The sequence below is a fragment of the Ranitomeya variabilis genome, chromosome 1, assembly GCF_051348905.1.
Source record: "Ranitomeya variabilis isolate aRanVar5 chromosome 1, aRanVar5.hap1, whole genome shotgun sequence".
Classification (NCBI taxonomy): Eukaryota; Metazoa; Chordata; class Amphibia; order Anura; family Dendrobatidae; genus Ranitomeya; species Ranitomeya variabilis.
In genome coordinates, this window is record NC_135232.1 from 322,060,863 (window position 1) to 322,085,917 (window position 25,055).

General features: G+C 43.2%; 1 protein-coding gene across 1 annotated transcript; it reads right to left on the reverse strand.

The window, feature by feature from the left end:
* Positions 1–16,524: 16,524 nt before the first annotated feature.
* On the reverse strand, positions 16,525–17,825 carry LOC143793973 (taste receptor type 2 member 40-like). Its single transcript, XM_077280891.1, has one exon. It carries the CDS (start codon positions 17,823–17,825, stop codon positions 16,848–16,850), a length of 978 nt encoding a protein of 325 aa, XP_077137006.1. The 3' UTR covers positions 16,525–16,847.
* Between the last annotated feature and the right edge of the window lie 7,230 nt (positions 17,826–25,055).

Consider the following 25,055-nt stretch of genomic DNA (forward strand, 5'->3'; position numbering starts at 1 on the left):
TTCTAGATTTCTGTTGACAGTCCTGTGAGGGCTTGTTTTATGCAGGATGAGTTGACATTTTTATTGGTACAATTTTCAGGCACATGACATTTTTTGATCGCTTTTAGGGAGGCCAAATGAGCAAAAACCAGCAATTTTGTTTTTTTATGCCGTTCTGCGTGTGGTAAAATTGATGAGGCAGCTTTATTCTTCGGGTCATTACAATTACCGCGATACCACGGTTATATAATTTTTTTACGTTTTGTCGCTTTTACAAAATAAAACTATTTTATAGTAAAAATAATTGTTTTTGCATTGCTTTATTCTAAGTGGTATTTTTCTGCTAATGATGCTGTATGGCGGCTTGTTTTTTGCAGTATTAGATGTCGTTTTCAGCTATACCATTTTTTATTTCCATTCCACTTTTTGGTCGTGTTTTGTTGGCCAGTATGATGAAAAAGCATAGTTTTTTTGCCACGTTTTTTCTCTTTTTTTTTTATAATGTTCACTGAAGGGGTTAAGTAGTGTGATATTTTAAAGGATGCGGCATAATATTTTTTCTTTTTTTACATATATTTTGTGATATTTAAAAAAAAATATTTTTACAGTTTGTTTTTACTTTTTTTTACTTAGTCCCTCTATGTTATTTTAACTTTTATTGCTCTGATCGCTGGTATAATGCATTACAAAGCAACAGCTCTGCAATGCATTATACCTGTCAATATTACACTGGCAGAAGCCACTTAGACCATGCTGCTAACATTTGTCTAAACAGGTTCCTATAGCTGGCAGACCTGGAGGTCATCATGATGACCTCGAGTTGCCATGACAACGATCAGGCCCTTGTGATGACGTGACGGGGGCGCCGATCAGACCTAGAGGGAGGCCCTTCTCTATCGTAGTTTCCCAATTGCTAAGATGATGACATTTAGGGGGTTAAACAGCTGGGGGCTTGGCTATGACAGTCGAGGCTCAGCTATCATGTAAGCCTAGCTTCCGGCAGCGATTGTGCGGGCACAACTCCTGTACCTGCACTACAGCCATAACGTACTTATACGTCAAAGGTCGGGAACCCCTACTCAACCATGACGTATATGTATGTCAAAGGTCGTGAATGGGTTGATATCATTAGTCTCTACTGTCTTCAGCATTACACAGTTTCCGAGGGTTTCTGTCAATTATTAATATAGCATGTACAGAGCAGACAGCAGTACTATCATTGCCATCCAAAATACTCTCACCCTGATAGAAACCCAACAGACCCCACTATAGGTCAAAGAAATCATGTGACTATTAGGGCTTGTTCAGACGAGAGTATTACATGGATGTGTGTTCCACGTAACGCACCCCGAAAGCACGAGCACTCAATAAATCTAATTTGCCAATGCACATGGCCGATTTTCCAAACAGACCAACGGTCTGTGTGGAAAAAAATCGCAGCATACACATGCGTAAAGATAGCAGCCAGGTCCTGCACACGGAGCTGCACATAGAGCCAGTCATGTCCGCAATTAGCGATGAGACTGGCCTGAATGTTAGTACAGCATTGTCATTATCATTTCTTACCTTCTAAAAATCTTTCAAGGGGCAAAACATGATGGCATTATCACAACTTCTGTTTTGTAGTACATCTTAGGACGTTAAAATTGGCTATAAAATATCCATTGGTAATACCTTTTGCAGTATTTGCCAATTTTGTAATCTCCAGAAATTCTCTCTGAGTTTATTCAGGATCTGGACAAAAGGCAAAGATATATATGTCAGTCTAATCTCATGTGATTATGGAGAGGAGGGACAATGCTCCAAGGTTAATTGCATGTTTCATTAAACCTAGATTCCCAGTGCACCTCAGGATGATTGGCACTTCAGGAATAAACCTAAGAGTGAAGCACGTCTTCACCTTCCAAATTGGTTTATATAGCTGTAGACAAAAAGATGTGAAGGCTGTTCCAGCATTGGCCACAAAATAAAAGTATTTTTATTCATGAAAATGGGGGAGACCTTAAGGCTGTGTGCACACGATGCGGATTTAGTGCGGATTTTTCCTCGCAGAAACGCTGCAGATCCGCACAGTGATTTACAGTACAATGTAAATCAATAGGAAAAAAAATGCTGTGCGAATGGTGCGGAAAATTCCGCATGAAAAACGCTGCGGAACAAAACAAATAGCATGTCACTTCTTTTGTGAGGATCTGCAGCGTTTCTGCACCCTTCCATAAAAGAAATCCGCAGGGGTAAAAAACGCATTAAATCCGCACAAAATCCCCATCAAAAACGCAAAAAATCCGCATTAAAAAACACGTGAAATCTGCACATGCGTTTTCTGCCAGGAGATGCGGATTTTGTGCAGAAAATTCTGCACCCCAATCCGCAACGTGTGCACATAGCCTTACCATGAAATCTTCCCTCAACTGTGGTTTTGTTTTTGTGATTTTTCTAATCCACCCCCTCTCCTGTGTGCTCCTGACAATCCCCATCTTTCTGATTTATCAAGTTAGTCTAAATATACATTTCACCTTATTCTTCGGTGTACTCACTGCTGCTGTATATTATTCTGTCTGACCAATTTTATTTTCTGAAAAACGATACAGGTTGCACCATGATTTACCTAGAATGATTACCCTAGAACATTGAAAATGCATTACTGCCATAGAAAATGGGAAAAAAGGAAAAAAAGTGCTACAGTGGGGCAAAAAAGTATTTAGTCAGTCAGCAATAGTGCAAGTTCCACCACTTAAAAAGATGAGAGGCATCTGTAATTTACATCATAGGTAGACCTCAACTATGGGAGACAAACTGAGAAAAAAAAATCCAGAAAATCACATTGTCTGTTTTTTTTATCATTTTATTTGCATATTATGGTGGAAAATAAGTATTTGGTCAGAAACAAAATTTCATCTCAATACTTTGTAATATATCCTTTGTTGGCAATGACAGAGGTCAAACGTTTTCTGTAAGTCTTCACAAGGTTGCCACACACTGTTGTTGGTATGTTGGCCCATTCCTCCATGCAGATCTCCTCTAGAGCAGTGATGTTTTTGGCTTTTCGCTTGGCAACACGGACTTTCAACTCCCTCCAAAGGTTTTCTATAGGGTTGAGATATGGAGACTGGCTAGGCCACTCCAGGACCTTGAAATGCTTCTTACGAAGCCACTCCTTCGTTGCCCTGGCGGTGTGCTTTGGATCATTGTCATGTTGAAAGACCCAGCCACGTTTCATCTTCAATGCCCTTGCTGATGGAAGGAGGTTTGCACTCTCACGATACATGGCCCCATTCATTCTTTCATGTACCCGGATCAGTCGTCCTGGCCCCTTTGCAGAGAAACAGCCCCAAAGCATGATGTTTCCACCACCATGCTTTACAGTAGGTATGGTGTTTGGTGGATGCAACTCAGTATTCTTTTTCCTCCAAACACGACAAGTTGTGTTTCTACCAAACAGTTCCAGTTTGGTTTCATCAGACCATAGGACATTCTCTGTTGTGAATTCCGTCTGGGCTCCTTCTGGTGGCCTTTAGCGATACTGCGGGTCTGGAGCTGGGCTCAGCTGCCTCATTTCCTGCTATGCTGGTTCCTATTTAACTCCACCTGGACCTTTACTTGTTGCCTGCTGTCGTTGTATTCAGTACTGGTTCTGACCTCTCCTGGATCTCCCTGGTGACCTGTCTCTTTCTGAGAAGCTAAGTCTTGCTAGTTCTTTTTGCTCATTGTTTCCTTGAATATGTTTCTCAGTATATGATGTGTTCAGTCCAGCTTGCTTATATTTGATTTTTCGCATGCTGGTAGCTCTGGGGTGCAGAGTGCGCCCCTCACATCGTGAGTCGGTGTGGGGGTTCTTGTACTTTCTGCGTGGATAGTTTTTGATAGTTTTTGTACCGACCGCACAGATCCCTTGCTTTCTTCTGACTATTTAGTGTTAGCGGGCCTCATTTGCTTAAGCCTGTTTTTCATTCCTACGTTTGTATTTTCCCCTTAACTCACCGTTATTATTTGTGGGGGGTTGTCTAAACTTTGGGGTTATTTCTCTGAGGCAAGTGAGGCTTTGCTTTCTCTCTAGGGGTAGCCAGTTTCTTACGCTGTGAAGAGGCGTCTAGGTTTTTAGGTAATGCTCCACGGCTGCCTTTAGTGTGTGTGGATAGGATCAGGATTGCGGTCGGTATAGTTCCCACATTCCCAGAGCTTGTCCTACAATTCAGGTTTACCTATCAGGTCAGTTTTGTGATCCTACCACCGGATCATAACAATTCTCCCAAAACTCCTCTGGATCATCCAAATGCTCTCTAGCAAACTTCAGACGGGCCCGGACATGTACTGGCTTAAGCAGTGGGACACGTCTGGCACTGCAGGATCTGAGTCCATGGTGGCGTAGTGTGTTACTTATGGTGGGCCTTGTTACATTGGTCCCAGCTCTCTGCAGTTCATTCACTAGGTCCCCCCGCGTGGTTCTGGGATTTTTGCTCACCGTTCTTGTGATCATTTTGACCCCACGGGGTGGGATTTTGCGTGGAGCCCCAGATCGAGGCAGATTATCAGTGGTCTTGAATGTCTTCCATTTTCTAATTATTGCTCCCACTGTTGATTTTTTCACTCCAAGCTGGTTGGCTATTGCAGATTCAGTCTTCCCAGCCTGGTGCAGGGCTACAATTTTGTTTCTGGTGTCCTTTGACAGCTCTTTGGTCTTCACCATAGTGCAGTTTGGAGTCAGACTGTTTGAGGGTGTGCACAGGTGTCGTTTTATACTGATAACAAGTTTAAACAGGTGCCATTACTACAGGTAATGAGGGGAGGAAAGAGGAGACTCTTAAAGAAGAAGTTACAGGTCTGTGAGAGCCAGAAATATTGATTGTTTGTTTCTGACCAAATACTTATTTTCCACCATAATATGCAAATAAAATGATAAAAAAACAGACAATGTGATTTTCTGGATTTTTTTTCTCAGTTTGTCTCCCATAGTTGAGGTCTACCTATGATGTAAATTACAGACGCCTCTCATCTTTTTAAGTGGTGGAACTTGCACTATTGCTGACTGACTAAATACTTTTTTGCCCCACTGTATATAATGTACACATTAAATATTTATCTGCAAAAATTGCTATGAAAAAAGGAAGCTACTTCGTGCATAGATTGGCCAATATACACTCACCGACCACTTTATTAGGTACACCTGTCCAACTTCTTGTTAACACTTAATTTCTAATCAGCCAATCACATGGCGGCAACTCAGTGCATTTAGGCATGTAGACATGGTCAAGACAATCTCCTGCAGTTCAAACCGAGCATCAGTATGGGGAAGAAAGGTGATTTGAGTGCCTTTGAACGTGGCATGGTTGTTGGTGCCAGAAGGGCTGGTCTGAGTATTTCAGAAACTGCTAATCTACTGGGATTTTCACGCACAACCATCTCTAGGGTTTACAGAGAATGGTCCGAAAAAGGAAAAAAAATCAAGTGAGCGGCAGTTCTGTGGGCGGAAATGCCTTGTTGATGCCAGAGGTCAGAGGAGAATGGGCAGACTGGTTCGAGCTGATAGAAAGGCAACAGTGACTCAAATCGCCACCCGTTACAACCAAGGTAGGCCTAAGAGCATCTCTGAACGCACAGTGCGTCGAACTTTGAGGCAGATGGGCTACAGCAGCAGAAGACCACACCGGGTACCACTCCTTTCAGCTAAGAACAGGAAACTGAGGCTACAATTTGTACAAGCTCATCGAAATTGGACAGTAGAAGATTGGAAAAACGTTGCTTGGTCTGATGAGTCTCGATTTCTGCTGCGACATTCGGATGGTAGGGTCAGAATTTGGCGTAAACAACATGAAAGCATGGATCCATCCTGCCTTGTATGAAGCATCTTTGGGATGTGCAGCCGACAAATCTGCGGCAACTGTGTGATGCCATCATGTCAATATGGACCAAAATCTCTGAGGAATGCTTCCAGCACCTTGTTGAATCTATGCCACGAAGAATTGAGGCAGTTCTGAAGGCAAAAGGGGGTCCAACCCGTTACTAGCATGGTGTACCTAATAAAGTGGCCGGTGAGTGTATGTGAGCCCAATTGCAATGTCAAGGCATCCTTCGTAAATTGGGTCCCTGTCCTGTTTTGTCACCTTTCCTAGGCAATAAATCCTACAATTTATGTGTCAGGAGTATGCATGTGTGTGTTTTCCTATGTGTGTGAGCGTGCATGTGTGTGTCTTTTGCAATGTGTGTGAGCATGCCTGTATGTTTCTTTTGCATCGTGTGTTAATGTACATGTGTGAGCGTGCATTTGGGTGTATTTTCCAATGTGTGCCTTTGCTTTGCATTGTGTGTGAGCGTGCATGTGTGTGAACATGCATGTGTGAGCAGGTTGTGAAATGCAGTGACGTACAGGAGGCAGAGCAAGGGTTAACAGTTTTACTTAACAAGGAATACTCCACGCAGGGAGGCAATGGGTTAAACAGGGGAATAAACAGTCTAATTGCAAAAGGATATGCAGAGTTGAAGGACAATGAATCAGGTAAGGGCAGTTCCTGTGAATCACTTAACATGGCAGTAATTCTACAAGAAGGTTCAGCTGTCAACGGTGGTCCGTCTTCTGGCAGCAGCGGTCAGTCTCTGGTACCATATGCTGAACCACTAGTCCATGAACATTTGCGGCCAGAGCAAACAAGGCCGCAGCACAATCAGGGTCTCCCATGAGCGGGAAAGTATATGTTGGTAAGGTGGGTTACAAAAGTCTATCCAGTACTCATTTCTCTCTTTGCAGCATGTGCCCTGTACTCACGGTCACGAAGCACACAGCACCTCGATCTCTGCCAGCTACTGGGCACACACTGTACCTTTCTCTGTAGTCACTGGGCATGCTGCACTCTTCTCTCTATGCTGCGCGCTGCCTGTTCCCGTCAAGACTGAAGCGCCGACAACCACTGGCGCACTGCTTCTCTGGCGTGGTACTGCAGACCACAGTCCGATGATGATGGCAGCAGTGAACACTTCTACACTTCTTCCCCTGGCTGCTGCTGAACACCCGGCTTCCCATTGCTTCCCCCAAAATAGGTGATGCAGCCTCAACAGTTCCTGACCAAGCTCAGTACAGGTACTTGCAGCCTGGTCCTCCTCCTTACACATGTGTGTTTTCATGTGTGTATTTTAGTGTGCATATGTGTGTATTTTCCAATGTGTGCATGTGATTTGCAGTGTGGGTGAGCGTGCATGTGTGTTTTTTGCAATGTGTGTGATTTGCAATGTGTGTGAGCATGCATGTGTATTTTCATATATGTGTGTGTGTGTGTGTGTGTGTGTGTGTGTGTGTGTTTGTATGTGTGTGTGTGTGTGTGGGAAGCCCATAATTTCACTTTCAAATATCACATATGTAATGTATATATTTCAGTCCCAGCGTACCCTGTGTGGTGGATACACGGTGGTCCCAGCGTATCCCATGTGGTGGATACACATCGGTCCCAGCGTATCCGTGTGGTGGATACATATCAGCCCCAGTGTGTCCCGTCTGGTGGATACACATCAGCCCCAGCATATCCTGTGTGGTGGATACACATCGACTCCAGCGTATCCTGTGTGATGAATACACTTCGGCCCCAGCGTATCCCATGTGGTGGATACACGTCGGCCCCAGCGTATTCTCTGTGGTCGATACATGTCAGCCCCAGCATATCCCATGTGGTTGTTATACTTCAGACCCAGCGTATCCCAATGTAATTTTTTTTTTAAACATTCCAAAGATTCCTGTGAAACACCTGAAGGGTTAATAAAGGGTTAATAAACTTCTTGAATGTGGTTTTGAGCACCTTGAGGGATGCAGTTTTTAGAATGGTGTCACACTTGGTTATTTTCTATCATATAAACCCCTCAAAGTGACTTCAAATGTGATGTGGCCCCTAAAAAAAAAAATGGTGTTGTAAAAATGAGAAATTGCTGGTCAACTTTTAACCCTTACAACTCCCTAACAAAAAATAATTTTGGTTCCAAAATTGTGCTGATGTAAAGTAGACATGTGGGAAATGTTACTTATTAAGTATTTTGTGTGACATATCTCTGATTTAAGCGCATAAAAACTCAGTTAGAAAATTGCGAAATTTTTGCCAAATTTCCGCTTTTTTCACAAATAAGCGCAGGTAATATCAAATAAATTTTACCACTAATATGAAGTACAATATGTTTCGAGAAAACAATGTCAAAATCACTGGGATCTGTTGAAGCGTTCCAGAGTTATAACCTCATAAAGGGACAGTGGTCAAAATTGTAAAAATTGGGCCGGTCATTAACGTGCAAACCACTATTGGGGGTAAAGGGGTTAAACCAGGTATTAGTATTTTTGGCTTACCAAATGGCGCCGTGGGACCGGAGCAGTACTGAAAAGTGGGGAAGATGCCACTGATCTGGGATGGGACGTGTTATAGTATATGGGCTGGTGGGCAGGGCCGTATTTAGAGTTCATGCTGCCCTAAGCACTTTTAGTGCTGCCTCCCCTATTGGTGAGTATGACACTATCGGCAGTGACTTTGGCAAAAATCGCTGATGTGAAAGTAGCCTTTTGCAGCAGATGCGGCAGTTTTTCCGCATCTGCCGCGTGATGGATCACTTACGGCAACACTGCGTTCGGTCTCAATCATTCCCTATGGGACTTGCGGAAATGTGCGACACTTGCGGTTTTGCCATGATCCGGCAAATGCGGTATTTGCAGCAATGGAAAAAAAACGCTGCTAGCAGTGTTTTTTTGTCTCACAGCAAGTGCAAAACCGCAAGTGCCAGACATGTCTGCAATTAGCCATCACTACCTGTCCCTGCACCTTGCTAGCTCATCCCTAACCATCCCTCTGACCTAAAACTGCACTATAAAGCTTTAGAAAAACAGTTTATTAACTGACATATTCCTATGATATTGAGGGCTACGGCGTAGGCTGGGACGGGCAGTCTCCGGGTCTCCATTCTCTCTGTGCACACCCTCAGTCCCTGCCTCACTCCCTGTGCACAGACATCCCTCTGTAGCGCCCCCACAGCCGCAGGGCCGAGGGGTACCCGGTACCGGGCCTCTGAGTCTCTGCTCTGGGGTTGTCACGGTGGCTAGGCCCCGGTCCGTGGCCCTGCCGTGGGGCGTACAGTGAATAATAGATATGGATGATGGTGGTGACGCTGTAGTGGTGCAGTGCAGTAAATAACGAGGACACCAGGTTGCAGTCTCTTTACCTCTTTACTGAAGATCTCTGGGTCCTCAGTCCGAAACACGGTTTACCAGGCTGCGCAAGTCCGGCCGGTCCGATGGCACCTCCAGAGTTCTCTTCACAGGTGGAAATCGGTGCCTTCCTTCTAGCGCTATGTGTTGTGGTCCTTCCCTGCTGTGCTTACAGAAAGTCCCCCACAACTGTTGTGTCTGTTTCTTAAGTTCCCTCACAACTCGATTAGATGATGTTCTGCTAATCCTCCGTCCCTCCCTGGTGTTCTGGTTGGGACGGCACCCGTTTGACGGGTAGGCTCGGAGCTCTTCCGGGACCCTAGAGTCGCCCCTCTCCACAGGTTGCCCCCCAAGACTGCATAGGTGATATAAGTTAGACAGCCCGCCTTAGACTGACTGTGCTGCCGCTGTTTGGAGTATTGCTTGAAGCGGAATGTTATGATACTCCCTCGGCGTTCCGGCCACCGGTAGTGCGCCTCAGTAGGATGTTGCTTCGGTCTTACAGCACGACTCCTACTGGTATTTCTCCTTTGCGTGATCTCGTTTCTCACTCAGCACAATCTATCTCGCTTCTAATCCTTCCTTGGGCACCGCCGCTACCCGGAGCAGGCACGGTCCCGATACGTTCGTTCAAGTTGCCAAGCCTCTGTCAGGATCCCACCCCTGACAGAGACCCTACTGTATCTTCCCCCACAACACCCTCTGCCACAAGGTGTTGCCTGGTTCCAACCCAGTCAGCTTTCTGATCTAACTTCCTGCCTGACCCCCAGTTTACCCACTATGGTGGGGAGTGGCCTAGTGAATAGAACCCTTAGCTCCCCCCGGAGGCCCGGCTGTGAAATGTATTGGTGTCTGTGATACCTGATCAGATGAACTCCTTCAGTGCCATCAGACGCACCATAGCTCCCCATAGTGGCGGAGCCACAGTACTGCAACGACCAGGACTCTGGGGCGCTGCACCTCCACCGGACCCGGTAATCACCACTCGCAGTAGCATACCGGCAGAGGTGTATCTAGGGCTTCTGGCACCCGGGGCAAGAATTCATTTTGGTGCCCCCCCACCAAGGACATATGCAATTTGCACACTTAGTCATGTACCCACAAGCTCCTCTCCCTAATGCTCTCAATGTTCAGTGAAAAACTGAGAGAAGCGGGAAGAGAAGCTCGTTGTCACAGGACCACAAGTATGAAAATTGCATATGAGTGAAGTGTCCATGTGATGACTACTGGATCCTGCAGAGCTGAATCTTGGCATTGTAGGCTTCTGAAATCTCACAACTATTGCACTGCACACTTTTAGGATTCTCCCTGGCTGGTGGACAGTCATGTCAGCACAAGCATGCATTTGTATACTTCTGACCACATTCCGACTAGACATGCCCGTCCTCGCTCAGTTCATTTCCATTGAATGAGGCCACACATGTCTAGTCAGCATGTGACCGCATGTACGTAAATCACCAGCACAAGAGAATTCTGACAGCGTGCAGTGCACACTGTGAGAATTCAGAAGTCTGCAGTCACAAAGAATGACTGCAGACTCATCACAATCCTGGACATCCCCTTTAATCAGGGCTGGACTGGCCATTTGGCAAGTCTGGCAAATGCTAGAAGGGCCTGTGTGGTCATGGGCCGCCTTGTCTGCAATGTTATTAACAGAATTAGTGTTCTCAAGACACCCATACACACACACATACTGTCAAGAGTTGTGAAGGAGCACAAAGTTGCTGACTCCGTCACTTACCCTGCAGGACACTGGTATGATTAGAAATATTGGTCTTGCAGAAAATCTTCCTTTCCTCCATCTGGGGTAATATTAGTAATATATCCCATCCGGTGCATGGGGACGGGGACAGCATGGGCGTGTGTGATTTCAAATGCCAGGGCTGAATTTCAGCCCCAGTCCATACCTGCCTTTAATGCTCCTAACATAAATAAAAACATGAGAGTTAGTTAGTATCACAAATAACATTTACATCCAGGTACCTTATAGATGATGTCATCTCTGGAGTCATTCTTCTTTTCTTCATCTTGTCCAGACCCCATGATGAGTTTTCTCATCCACAGCCGTCTCTGCAGACTTCCATCTTCTCTGCTCTTCTGCAGAAAATCTCCACATGATGCCCTTAAAGATACAAGTGTCATTAAAATGCTTCTGTATAAAAAATTGCCCCTCACTATATTGTCTGCACAAAATATGACCCCCATACTTTCCCTCTTATGGTACATGCTCTTCACACTGGCCTCTCCTTTCCATACCGGCCCCCTCTTCACACTGTCCTCTCATACTGAGTCCCCCCCGGAACTCTCTCATCACACTTCTCCCTCCTTGGTATACTGTCCCATCCTGGCTCTGCTCTAACAATGTCCCCCATGCTACGCCCCCACTACTCAGTTTCTATTCTGTGCCCACTCACTTTTCTCCCCCATACTGTCTCTTCACACTATTCCCCTCCCTCCTCATACTGTCTCCTTTCACATCCCCCTGTTCACCATACTATCTCCTCATTTATTTACCCCCTCACTTTCTATACTGCCTGCTCACACATACCCCCCGACTCCACGTTCTGTGTCTGCACACATCCCATCTCCCTCACTCCCCAAACTCTGTCAACATACATTTTTCACATCGCTACTCATACTGTGTCCGCATACATTCCCCCATTTGCTCCTCATAGTGTCTGCACCCATCCCCCATACTGTTTCCTCAGATATGCCCCCCATTTCCCTGTACTGTTTCCTCATACATGCCCTCATTGCCCCATATTGTTTCTTCATACATGCCCCCAATCTTGTATGCATGGCTCGGCTCCCCCCTCCCATATTGTATGTATTGCTCTGCTCCCCCCATCCCATCTTGTATGCATGGCTCTGTTCCCCCCATCCCATCTTGCATGTATGGCTCTGCTCCCCCCTCCCATCTTGTATGTATGGCTCTGCTCCCCCCTCCCATCTTGTATGTATGGCTCTGCTCCCCCCCATCCCATCTTGTTTGTATGGCTCTGCTCCCCCCCGTCCCATCTTGTATGCATGGCTTGGCCCCCCCATCCCATCTTGTATGAATGGCTCTGCTCCCCCCATCCCATCTTGTATGTATAGCTCCGCTGCCCCCTCCCATCTTGTATGCATGGCTCGGTTCCCCCCATCCCATCTTGTATGCATGGCTCCCCCATCCATGCCCCGTCCTCCAATCTCCCTCCCTCCCCTGTCATACTCACCTTTCTCCCCCATGCCAAAAGTCCCTGCATCTGTGTCCCGGCGCTGCAGCTTCTTCCTGTGTGAGCGGTCACGTGGTACCGCTCATTAAGGTCATGAATATGCATCCATATGCATCCAGGAGAATAGCCAAACCAGAATCTCAATTTGCAGACACTGTGTCTGCAAATTGAGATTCTGGTTTGGCTATTATCCTAAGTCATGTGACAAGGCTCGTTAAAGGGCCGACATTGACTGTTAGGATTGCTACTTCCAATAGGTGGCACTAGAGTTCTAGTCCTCTTCCTCTCTGAAGAGACAATTTGCATATTTCCCAGAGGAGCATTGCGGCTTTAAGTCTCCTCACCTCGACATGCTTATCATGTCACTCTCCACAAGGAGAAACGATACTTCTTGGATCCTGGTCAGACGCCTCTCAATCAGCCAAACCAGATCTCCACTTTGCACTGACGAGGGGCAGTACCCCGAAACAGTGTCTGCAAATTGAGATTTTGGTTTGGCTATTATGCTAAGTCATGTGACAAGGTTCCTTAAAGGATCAACATTGACTGTTAGGATTGCTACTTCCAATAGGTGGCACTAGAGTTCTAGCCCTCTTCCTCTCTGAAGAGACAATTTGAAAATTGTGACATACATTTATATTAAGCCCCCCTGAGTTAGTACTTTGTAGGACCACCTTTCACTGCAATTACTGCTGCAAGTCTGTATGTTTCTACCAGCTTTGCACATTTTGAAGTTGAAATGTTTGCCAATTCTTATTAGCAAAATAGCTCAGCTCAGTGAGATTGGATGGTGATTATCTGTGAATAGTAATTTTCATGTCTTGCCACAGATTCTCAAAGGGATTTAAGTCTGAACTTTGACTGGACCATTTAAACACATGAATATGCTTCAATCTAAACCATTCCATTGTACCTCTGTTTAAGTTCACTACCAGACATATAGTTGATGGGAGGTATGTATTGCCGAGGTGGTTGTCCTCTGTGATATAAACCTGGAGTAATTCTCTACTACTAAGAGGCTTGATTTGTGCATCTGGGTCAGGCTCACGGGCACCTTAGAGATAGGCGGGTCTGGCTGCCCACATTCCCCACCTCTGGGTGTAGTTTAAAATGTAATCTGCTTGTTTGTCATATATGCTGTATGTGTGTAGGTAAAAAGATCTTCTGTCTGATGTCTCCAGACTGAGGCACTATACTGGATGCTATCCAGCCAGTGTGTGCTGGACTGTCTCTAAAATGACTTTGTTGGAACTGTTTACTTTGTATTTTCCTGCACTGAAAGACTTTATTTTCTTTTGCTTGTGGCATGGTTTATGAAGCACCAATAAACAAGTGTGGACATTTAAGTGTAGACGATTCCTGTGTTACCTCACCTTGAACCCAATAGTGTAGAATTCCCACACTCTGGCAGTATGTTGACAGTCATTCTCTTGCTGGAAAGTGGACCTCTTCTCCAGTCTCAAGTGTTTTGCATCCTCTAACAGGTTTTCCTTCCAGAATTACAATAAATTAAGCTCAATCCATCTTCCCATCAACTCTGACCACCTTTCCTCCTCTGCTGAAGCATGATGTTGCCATCACCATGTTTGACTGTGGGTATAGTGTTTTCAGGGTGATGTGCAGTGCAGTGTTAGTTTTCCACCACCTATAGTGTTTTGTATTTAGCCCCAAAAGTTCTACTTTGGTCTCATCTGACCAGACCACCTTATTCCACATGCTAGCTCTGTCCCCTACATGGCATATTGGAAGAAGGTGGTCTGGTCAAACACTTTTGTTTACAGCTCATTACTTATGTTCTTCAGGTAAGTAGTTGGAATAGGACCCTTTATAGGATACGGATTATTAGAGCTTAATTACTGTATGTATATTGTTAAGGGATTACAGTATAAGTGTCATTCTTGAGACTGTGCATTTAATCACTGTAAGGCTCTCTTTTAGGGTCTGTGGGAATATATTTTTGAATTAAAAAGAATACCGTTTCTAGTGAAAAAGAATGAATAGTCACCGGTGAGGAAGCGGTCAACTTACCGCTGAAGCTTCTCTGTATTCTTTAGTATCCTGGTTAACGCCACATCTCAGGTGACGCAATGTTAGTCACATCTGATGTAGCCATAATGTATTGACACAGATGTAGGGAATCCCCGAGTGGCTAGATTGAATGTGAGTCATAGGAGGCGTGGTGTTCTTCATAAATGTTTGGCGTCCGTGCCGCCACACGCAGCTCACATTGTGACCAGGGGTATGATCTCCTGTGCTAAACTACCTGGAGTATAGCACCATATTTGGGCAAAATAAGTTTTATAAACCTCCTGATGTAATCAAATAAAGAAGGATAGGTGAAACGTGTCGAACTGTAAATTAGGTGTTAAGAAATTCAGTGTAGGGTATTCAGATAATGAGAACCCTCTTGCACTAAAAATAATTTGCCAAATAGTTCTATTTAGTGTCACTAAAGTACTATGAGGTGTGAATCAACAGTCAAAGAATAGGTTTCAAGGAATTCAGAAGTTAGGAACCCTGAGCTATTATGAACAGTTACTGAATAGTACTACATTGTATTACTGAAGTGCTTTGAAAGACAGTATAAATAAATGTCTGCAAACTTTATTAGTTTAAACAGGGTTACAACACCCCTGTAAACCTGTATAGTACTGATCTATGAACAGGAGGGAAAGATTCACAAAGACTGTGATAACACACGTATACAGACATCACGAAACAAACAATAATGTCCAAGATGAAATTACCAGCAGAGCTACGAACCAGAGACCTACCACACCCGACGAGTGTTTCGCTATAGAAAGCTTCATCCAGGTTCTCTGTGTTATACGTTTTGTACGCTCTAATGTTGGACATTTTTATACTGAATCTTTGGGATACATACACCTGATTTCCAACAGGTTTATTACTGAATTATTATTGTCATATCTGTCCTAGCACTTTACAAAATCATTACTATGGGTATCAAATATGAGTCCTTTTGATTATTCATCTCATTTATAAGTAATCAATTTGACTAATATAGTGTTGCAGTGCCTCACACACCATTTACTCCCAGGTATATCCACCTTCCTCTCCTGTGCTGTATTTGTATACCCCATTTTTACATTTATATAACTTTTTTTCATTGTTTTCATAATTATTGTAATAATTAAAATATTAATTTTAACCTTTCTAAAAAGCATTTGGTTTCTTCGTGTTTATTTTATTAAAAGGCATCAACCACTATTAAAAAGCACTTATACCATCTAAGACTACGTCCTCACGATCAGGAACAGCAACGTTTTGGATACAGCATATTTTTGCAGAATCCAAAACGCTGCCTTCTAATTGCCGCACTTGTTTGTCAGTACATGCGTATTCATCACATAAAATGACATTCAATTGGTCCAAATCCGCAACAGAGACTTTGGTCTCTGCTGCAGATAATTAAGGTGCTACAGCTCGTAAATCTGCACTGTGGGTGAGTTTACACAGCATCAAATAGAAGCACAGTGGGCATGGGATTTCTATAAATCTCATCCATTGTGGTTCTAATGTAGAAAACAGTGTTTTGGACACTCCCTTCTGAGCCCTGCCATGCACCCAAACAGTGGCTTTCCCCCACATACGGGGTATCGGCGTACTCTGGAGAAATTGCACAACAAATTTTATGGTCCATTTTCTCCTGAAAAGTTTGGGTCTAAAGTAAATTTTTTGTGAAAAAAGTAAAATGTTCATCTTTTCCTTCCACATTGCTTTAGTTCTTGTGAAGCACCTGATGGGTTAATAAAATTCTTGAATGTGGCTTTGAGCACCTTGAGGGGTGCAAAATTTTACAATGGTGTCACTTTGGGGTATTTTTCTGTCATATTGACCCCCCAAACTCATTTGAAATGTGAGGTGGTCCCTAAAAAAATGGTTTTGTAAATTTTGCTATAAAAATGAGAAATCGTTGGTCAACTTTTAACCCTTATAACTTCCTGACAAAAAAAAAATTATGTTTCCAAAATTGCGCTGATGTAATATAGCCATGTGGGAAATGTTATTTATTAACTATTTCATGCTGATTTAAGGGCACAAAAATGAAAAGTTTGAAAATTGCTAAATTTTCAAAATTTTTGCCAAATTTCCATTTTATTCATAAATAAGCGCAAGTCATATTTTACCACTAACATGAAGTACAATATGTCACGAAAAAAACAAACTCAGAATCAATGAGATCCGTGGAAGTGTTCCAGAGCTATAACCTCATAAATTGTCAGTGGTCAGAATTGTAAAAATTGGCTTGGTCAATTAAGGACAATATTTTGCTCTGCCACTAAAGAGTTAAGCTTCAAACCTTTACAGGAGTCATTTTTTTATGCTCATTTGATAACTGTGACAGTTTTGTGCTCATTTGAAGGAGGTCGGGAGTAGACTTTGGCATCTCTTTAGTGTAAAATTTATTAAAATGTATGCTTGCTATTGTATTATCCATTCTTATCATTTACCAGTCCAGTAAGAATTTAATCTGATAAGTGAGTTTTCTTCTTATGCCTCAGTTCAATGAACATCACAGAGGATTTCTTTGATTTTTGACATTTAAAACCATGCACTCCACTGAGTAAATTGGAAGATATTTTTTTTAGTTTCGGGCTCCCAAAAATAAGAACAATTGACTGTGCCGGAGAATAACTGTAGATTACGATCAAACAGATGCAAAATCCGGGACTGCTGGGAGGAAAGACGTCCACAAACATAAGGATTTCGGACACATAGAAGAATATGTAGAGCATGAGTAGACCACTTATGGTTCTAGCTGCTCGAACTCTACCTTGTGCTCTTTGACTGAGATCTCCATTTGTAATTCTGTCTGAATTGTGAATCACAAGTGACTTTACAATTACTCCATTGGCAATTGCTACCAGTATTAAAGGAAGAGAGCAGTTTAGAACATTAGAAGGAATCAGATATGCAATATTCTGTTTAGGAACTGAAATTTCCATCTCCTGATCACTCGACATATTTACATTTTCAGTATATCTGTAAAGGTTCCATGCAGCAGGTATACAAGTAGCCATTGCTAAGGAAACTGAAGCCAAAAGAAGTAGTGGTATTAATTTGGAGACAGCAAATTTGATTCGAATGAGATATGGATTGGTGAATATGACAATCTGAAGACAATAGTTCACGGAGAGACAAACAGTGAGCCAGAAGCTGGAGTAAATGGGGAGGCTTAACATAACAGTAAATAGAGCGTAAATCTCATCCGAAAAATAGAGCTCGCTATCAAGGAAGCTCAGGAAATCATTTGCCAGCATTATGAGCTGAAATAAAACATTAGATGTGCTCAGAGTAATCAGAATGAGGTCTGATGGACTGAGAGGCTTACCGTTCACTTTGTCTGCAATGTTCACAACAATTATAAGGGAATTTGTGAATATCCCCATCAATGTGCTGACACCTAATATGGTCATGGAAGCCAAAATAAAAGCTGGGAGCATCAGAGATAACCAGAGTTCTCAGTGGGCTGAGAAACTACCAAACCTTCCAAATATCTTGTTTTGTGATACACACAAAATTCTGTACAAGAAATAGAGCAATATATAATAATATGAGATCAAATAAGAAACGTACAAAAATGATACAAAGTACCAAAATGATACAATGATTACTCATATGTACATCACCATGGAATTAATCTTGCTGTAAAAGGAAATTATTATTAAGAAGAAGAAAGAAAATATTTATTTTTTGAGGACTTGTTTGTTATGTACAATCTTGAGAAAAGAAACCTGGATTTATTTATTTTGAAACAACATAGTAGTGCATCTCACCCTGATAAAGTAAGAGTAAAGGTACCTTCACACTGACCAACTTTCCAACGATAACGACAGCGATCCGTGACGTTGCAGCGTCCTGGATAGCGATATCGTTGTGTTTGACACGCAGCAGCGATCTGTATCCCGCTGTGATATTGCTGGTCGTTGCTGAAAGTCCAGAACTTTATTTGGTCATCAGATCGGCGTGTATCGTTGTGTTTGACAGCAAAAGCAACGATGCCAGCAATGTTTTACAATGGTAACCAGGGTAAATATCGGGTTACTAAGCGCAGGGCCGCGCTTAGTAACCTGATACTTACCCTGGTTACCATTGTAAAAGTAAAAAAACAAACACTGCATACTCACCTTCTGATGTCTGTCACGTCCCCCGGCGTCCGCGCTGCTGCTCAGAGCTTCCTGCACTGAATGTGTCAGTGCCGGCCGTAAAGCACAACACAGCGGTGACGTCACCGCTGTGCTTTAGGGCCGGCGCTTACACAGTGCAGGGAAGCAGAACGCCGGGGGACCCGACAGACATCAGAATGTGAGTATGTAGTGTTTGGTTTTTTTTACATTTACACTGGTAACCAGGGTAAACATCGGGTTACTAAGTGCTGCCCTGCGCTTAGAAACCCGATGTTTACCCTGGTTACCCGGGGACTTCGGCATCACATAGACAGCTCTCCAGCGACCACACAACGATGAAACAGCGACGCTGCAGCGATCGGCATCGTTGTCTATATCGCTGCAGCATCGCTTAATGTGACGGTACCTTAATGCCTTGTTCACACGTTCAGCATTTGGTGAGTATTTTACATCAGTATTTGTAATCCAAAATCAGGAGCGGAACAATCAGAAGGAGTTTATAATAGAACACACCCCATTCTTTTACTCACTCCTGATATTGGCTTACAAATACTGATGCAAAAATACTGACCAAATACTAAACATGTAAACGTGGCCTTATGGTGGCTATAGACATCAGATTAATGGAAGCCAAACCCTCTGATCTAATGAGTACAAAGTTGTCCTGAATTTCCCCTAAGGGCTCGTGCACATGTCTGTATATTCGGTCCGATTGTGATCCAACAGAACATTAGATTGCACTGTGATCAAAAATTAATCTATGGGGCTGTGCACATGTCAGATTTTTTCCTCAGACCAAGCCTGTCAGAGGAAAAAATTGCTGCATGACCGAGTTTGATCTGATATTCCTGCACCTAGCCTGATGGCAAATATTGGAGGAAAGGATTGGGTTCCAATATGCTCGATCCTTGTTATCCACTGGAAAATAAGCTGCCACCAGTGGTATCTGAAAGCTGGCGTCTCCCACCACCTCAATCAGAACAAAGTGTGCATGTGTATATGGAGGAGGGGAAGAATATCTGGGAGCCAAAACAGAGTTTGACTAACATTATAAAGTGTATGGCTGAATTTACAATACACGATAGACATAAAACCAAGAGACATCACAAGGAAAATACATACACATTAAACCCCAAAATAAATCTTATTCAAGAAATGTAAATGATGCTTGAGACCTCAGTGATGCTCCATGTCTACCGGATCTAATGGAGAAGAAATTCTTTCCAGACATTTTAGTGATGAAAATCCTTTTGGAAATTACTTTTAACATGACTCACTTCATGATTTGAAAAGGTGCAGCTCGTAAGTCCATCTATTTTATTATGCCATGGCATATCCAAGGGTCTGTCAAGAGACCAACCACTTGCCCCAACCCCCCCACCCCCGTCATTTATGATAATGAAGGGATTGCTCCCAATTACTAGTTGTACAAGAGTAAATAACACAGTAAATGGGGCTGTGTTGCAGTTTTTTATACAGTGGGTGACCAGGAGTATCGGTCGGTTGGGACAATACTGCATCTGTTCTACCTTCAGATAATATGTAAAATATAGTTAGAAAAGAAGTGTAAATCACAAAATATAACTAATCACAAAATATATCCAAAGTTGAGAATAAATTTACAAATGTAAAAGAAAAAAAAACATTAAAACTCACGACCAAACAGTGTACTATGCATCTGGCCATCACAAAATGTCTAAAATGAAAACGATTCAGACTATATAAATCAGATGAAAAGACAGCTGGAGTTTATTAGAAGAGAAGAAAGAAATTTTTTGTTTTTAATTATATTTTGTTATACAATATAATATGCAAAAATGCACTTCATGTCTTTTGGTCTCAGATACCTGCTTTGGATGTCCATTGTAATGACAATGATATTGTAAGTTTTTACAGAACACTACTGAAAGCAGAACAATGAATTGTAGTAAACTTCAGGCTGATGAGTCTGAGGTTAGTCCTAAACTCATGTAACAAATGCGTTATTTGATGAGACGCAGTGAAATATGAACATGTGTTGTCTGCTTAGCATCTTATGGTTTCGTGTTTGACTTAAGGGTTCTTTGACCCAATATAGGAAGTCAATTATTGGTCAGTTGTTCCCAACCTGTTTGGCAAGCTATCGATTATAATATTTTGCTCAGTAATTGCAAATGATATTGCTTTCGCTAACCTAAAAAATCATTGTTTTTTTATTCTGTGGAACATAGTCACATTTAATAAAATATTACATAAATGGCTTAAAAGTTTTTGGCTATATCGCTAACAGACAAAATTACTTATCTCTAGCATATTGATACCCTGCCATTTCATCTGGAAGATGACGAGATACTATAAATGTGGCTAGATAAGCATTTTATATTTGCCGTTATTAATAGTTATGATTTTACTAGAAATTTTGTTTATTAAACTGTCTTAAACTGTGATTTGGATATCGATATAATAACTATCCGGACACAAGCATTTTCATTATCTCATGTCTGCTTATATTGATTTCCTCATAAAAAGTGTGTTCTCAATAAAAAAAAATCTAGGCAACACCAAATGTTCAATCCGAGAGCATTTTTTTTCTGTAGTGGCTAAGGCCACCCACATGCTCTTAAGTTAATATGACTACCAAACAGACATACATACATGTATAGGAGCAGAAAACAAAATATAATTTTACAATAAATCCATTTTGTGGTTAATAGGTTATACATTGAGGTCACTTACCATAATGATGTCTGTATCATCTCTGATCATATGTTTAATTAGCTCTTACAATTTGCTGAACTGTGAATGCTATTTATATTGACAGACACTATACCCTCCTGTAGTTAGGAGATATGGCATTATCTAGGGGATAATTATAGAAATTGAAATTATTCAGCATCCCAAAAATAACAGCTTGATATAATTATACCATTATAATTGACCCTTTCCATTTTGTAAAAAGTGCAAAGGATATTTGGGTTAGAATAATAAATATTTCATATATTTCTGAATATATATGGTATATAAATTCATAAAAAGCAAGAATTGTGGCTGGCACTCAATAACGTATTCCAATGTGTTTTTATTGCCCCAAGTGTGAGCAGGTACCGGGATGCAGTCACGGACAGGAGGCAGAGCAAGAGTTAACAGGTTTATTAGCAGAGGTATACTCCATGCAGGGAGGTAATGGGTTGAGCAGAGGGTATGGGGGGTTGATATTAGCATGATATGAGTCCGGGGCGAGGTAACAGATAAAGCAACTGTTCATGAAAAGAGTTAACTTATCAGTCTGCCAGCTTCCTGGCTGCAGAGCCTTAAGTTCCAACGGTGGTGCCTATGCAACTGGCGCGTGATGACTCTGATTTTGTCCTGTAGAAGCTGGGGGTCCGGTTCCCGGCGATGGCGGTGAGTCCTCGTTATACTAAGCGAGGTCCTGGATCCACGGTTCGTTGTACAGTGTGCAGCACAGTCTGTAGGACTGCCGGAGTGTAACTCAGCTCGGCAGTAGTATGCGGGTGAGGAATGACACAGTTCTGGTTGAGTCACCTGGTCTGTCTTAGGCGGCATGACTACAGTAACCACCGGCCTGGAGCGTCTGCAACTTTTGGTCACAGAAGACAACGGGCACACGGCAGATGTCATTCCACAGTCAGTGTACCTGGACACAGGGAATCTACAGCACAGGCCTGCGCTAAAACGATGCTCAGAGGATGAAGCACCAACCTTCCTCTGTCTTCCCACCAAGTCTGCCCCCTCTTTCCCACGCACAGGGCCTTTTATCATCCTCACGCCCCCTGCTGTCATGTGCAAAGGTCGGTCCGGGTTAGAATGCTTTCCCCCGGCAACAATGGTGACAGCCCCGACAGTCCTGGAGCTGGCTCAAGAGAGGTACTCCTGGTTCGGTCTATCTTCATACACTCCCCCTCTCCTTTTGCTCGCCATTCCACAGGTGAGAGCTCTTGTAAAACGTGTTCACATTCTTCAATTCCTTGAACGATTTGTTGCCAAATAAATTTATCTTGATTGTATTGGTTGGGGGGTATTCCGGCTTTTGCCCGTTTGGAGCGCCGTAAGTCAGAAGGAGTAGCCGAGTCAAATTGGATAGTCGAGTCAGGTTGTACAGGTGAGGGCGGGGACGTGCCCGTTTCCAAATGGGACAGCCATTACAGGGACTTCAAGCTCTTGTTTCGCTCTTGGTTCTACAGGTGGCTGTTCAGGACCTTCTTCACAATCAGTAATGTCTGGCAGGGGTACTTCAGGAGCATATTGCATCTCCTCTATTTGGTCAAGATCTCTTGACAAACAGGGTCGAAGCATATTCTGGTGGACTATACGAGTGGAAGTGTTTTATTCCCTTTCAAGTTGGATTTCGTAGACGGGTCCTTTGGAGTTGATTCTTCGCTTCACCTGATACGGAATCTTCTCCCATGGTACTCCAGCTTATCTCGATGAAGTTTATCTCGTACCATCACCCGGTCCCCAGCTTGAAGAGCTGTCCTGTTATGACCTGGTGGTTAAGGAGCAACATGGGACAAGCTCTGAGGAGGTGGTATCTGTACTGACCGCAGCTCTTGATCCTATCACCAACATTAGAAGTAGCCATGGGATGTTCCTGTCACTTCCTAGACACCTCGTCACAGCCTGAGAACTAACTACCCCTAAAGATGGAAACAGAAAGCTATCTTGCCTCAGAGAATATCCCCAAAGGAAAGATAGCCCCCCACAAATATTGACTTTGAGTGGAGAGGGAAATAACATACACAAAATGAAAACAGGATTTAGCAAAGGAGGCCAAAACTACCTACATAGACAGAACAGAAAAGGATACTGTGCGGTCAGTATTAAAAGCTAAAAAATCCACGCAGAGTTTACAAAAATAATCTCCACACCGACTCATGGTGTGGAGGGGCAAATCTGGTTCCCCAGAGCTTCCAGCTAAGCTGAATATATCATCCTGACAAGCTGGACAAGAAAAACATAACATGAGCTGAACGATCAAGTCCACAGCAAGTGGACAACCAAAAGAACAAGCAATGACTTATCTTTGCTGAAATGGACAGGCTATCAGAGAAATCCAATGAGAGATCTGAATCCAACCAAGAAATATTGACAGCTGGCACTGGCTGAAGACTAGAGCCAGGCTAAATAGCAGAGCCAGGAGAGACGATCAGTAGAAGCAGCTGCTAATGCTAAACCCAAGGAGCAGCAGTTCCACTCAAAACCACCGGAGGGAGCCCAAGGGCAGAATTCACAAAAGTGCCATTTACAACCACCGGAGGGAGCCCAAGAACGGAATTCACAACAGTACCCCCTGTTGTGAATTCCGTTCTCGGACTCCCTCCTGTGGTCATGAATGGTACTTTGGTTAGTTCTGCTCTTGGACTCCCTCTGGTGGCCTTGAGCGGAACTGCTGGTCACTGAGGTTGGTTTTGTCAGCTGCTCTCGTTTATTGCTATGCTGGCTTCCCTATTTAACTCCACTCAGATCGTTACTTCATGCCAGCTGTCAATGTTCAGTATTGGTTCAGATCTCTCTTGGACTTCTCTGAGGACCTGTCTACTCCAGCAGAAGCTAAGTCTTTGCTAGTTCATTTGTTGTTACTGCTTCCTGAATATATTTCTTAGTACTGCTAATTTCTAGTCGAGCTTGCTATCATGATATTCCCTTGCTAGCTGGAAGTTCTGGGGGTGCAGAGTGGCACCTCCACACCGTGAGTCGGTGTGGGGAGTCTTTTTGCTTACTCTGCGTGGTTTTTTGTAGTCTTTTGTGCTGACCGCATAGTTCCCTGTTCTATCCTCTGACTATTTAGTGAAGTCTGGCCTCCTTTGCTAAAACCTGTTTCATTCCTGTGTTTGTGACTTTGCTCTTAACTCACAGTCAATATATGTGGGGGTCTGCCTTTACCTTTGGGGAATTTCTCTGAGGCAAGGTAAGGCTTCTATTTCAATCTTTAGGTGTAGTTAGCTCTTAGGCTGTGAAGAGGCGTCTAGGGAGAGTTAGGTTCGCTCCACGGCTATTTCTAGTGTGTGTGTGACAGGAGTAGGGTTTGCGGTCAGCAGAGTTCCCACTACCCCAGAGCTAGTCCAGATTTTGAGTTTACTCATCAGGTCATTCCGGGTGCTCCTAACCACCAGGTCCATAACAGTACAGCTGGCCCTAAAGTGTTAATGCATCTCAAAAGAGGGATAAGAGAAGTTCTGAACCCATTTTTTTTTCTTTGCAGTGTGTTTTGTCTCTCTTTTCCCCTTAACCTCTGGGTGGTTCAGGACTCAGGTGTAGATATGGATATTCAAGGTCTGTCCTCTTGTGTGGATCATCTCACTGCAAGGGTACAAAGCATTCAAGATTATGTAGTTCAGAATCCGATGTTAGAGCCTAGAATTCCAATTCCTGATTTGTTTTCTGGGGATAGATCTAAGTTTCTGAATTTCAAAAATAATTGTAAACTGTTTCTTGCTTTGAAACCCCGCTCCTCTGGTGACCCCATTCAGCAAGTAAAAATTATTATTTCTTTGTTGCGTGGCGACCCTCAAGACTGGGAATTCTCCCTTGCGCCAGGAGATCCTGCAT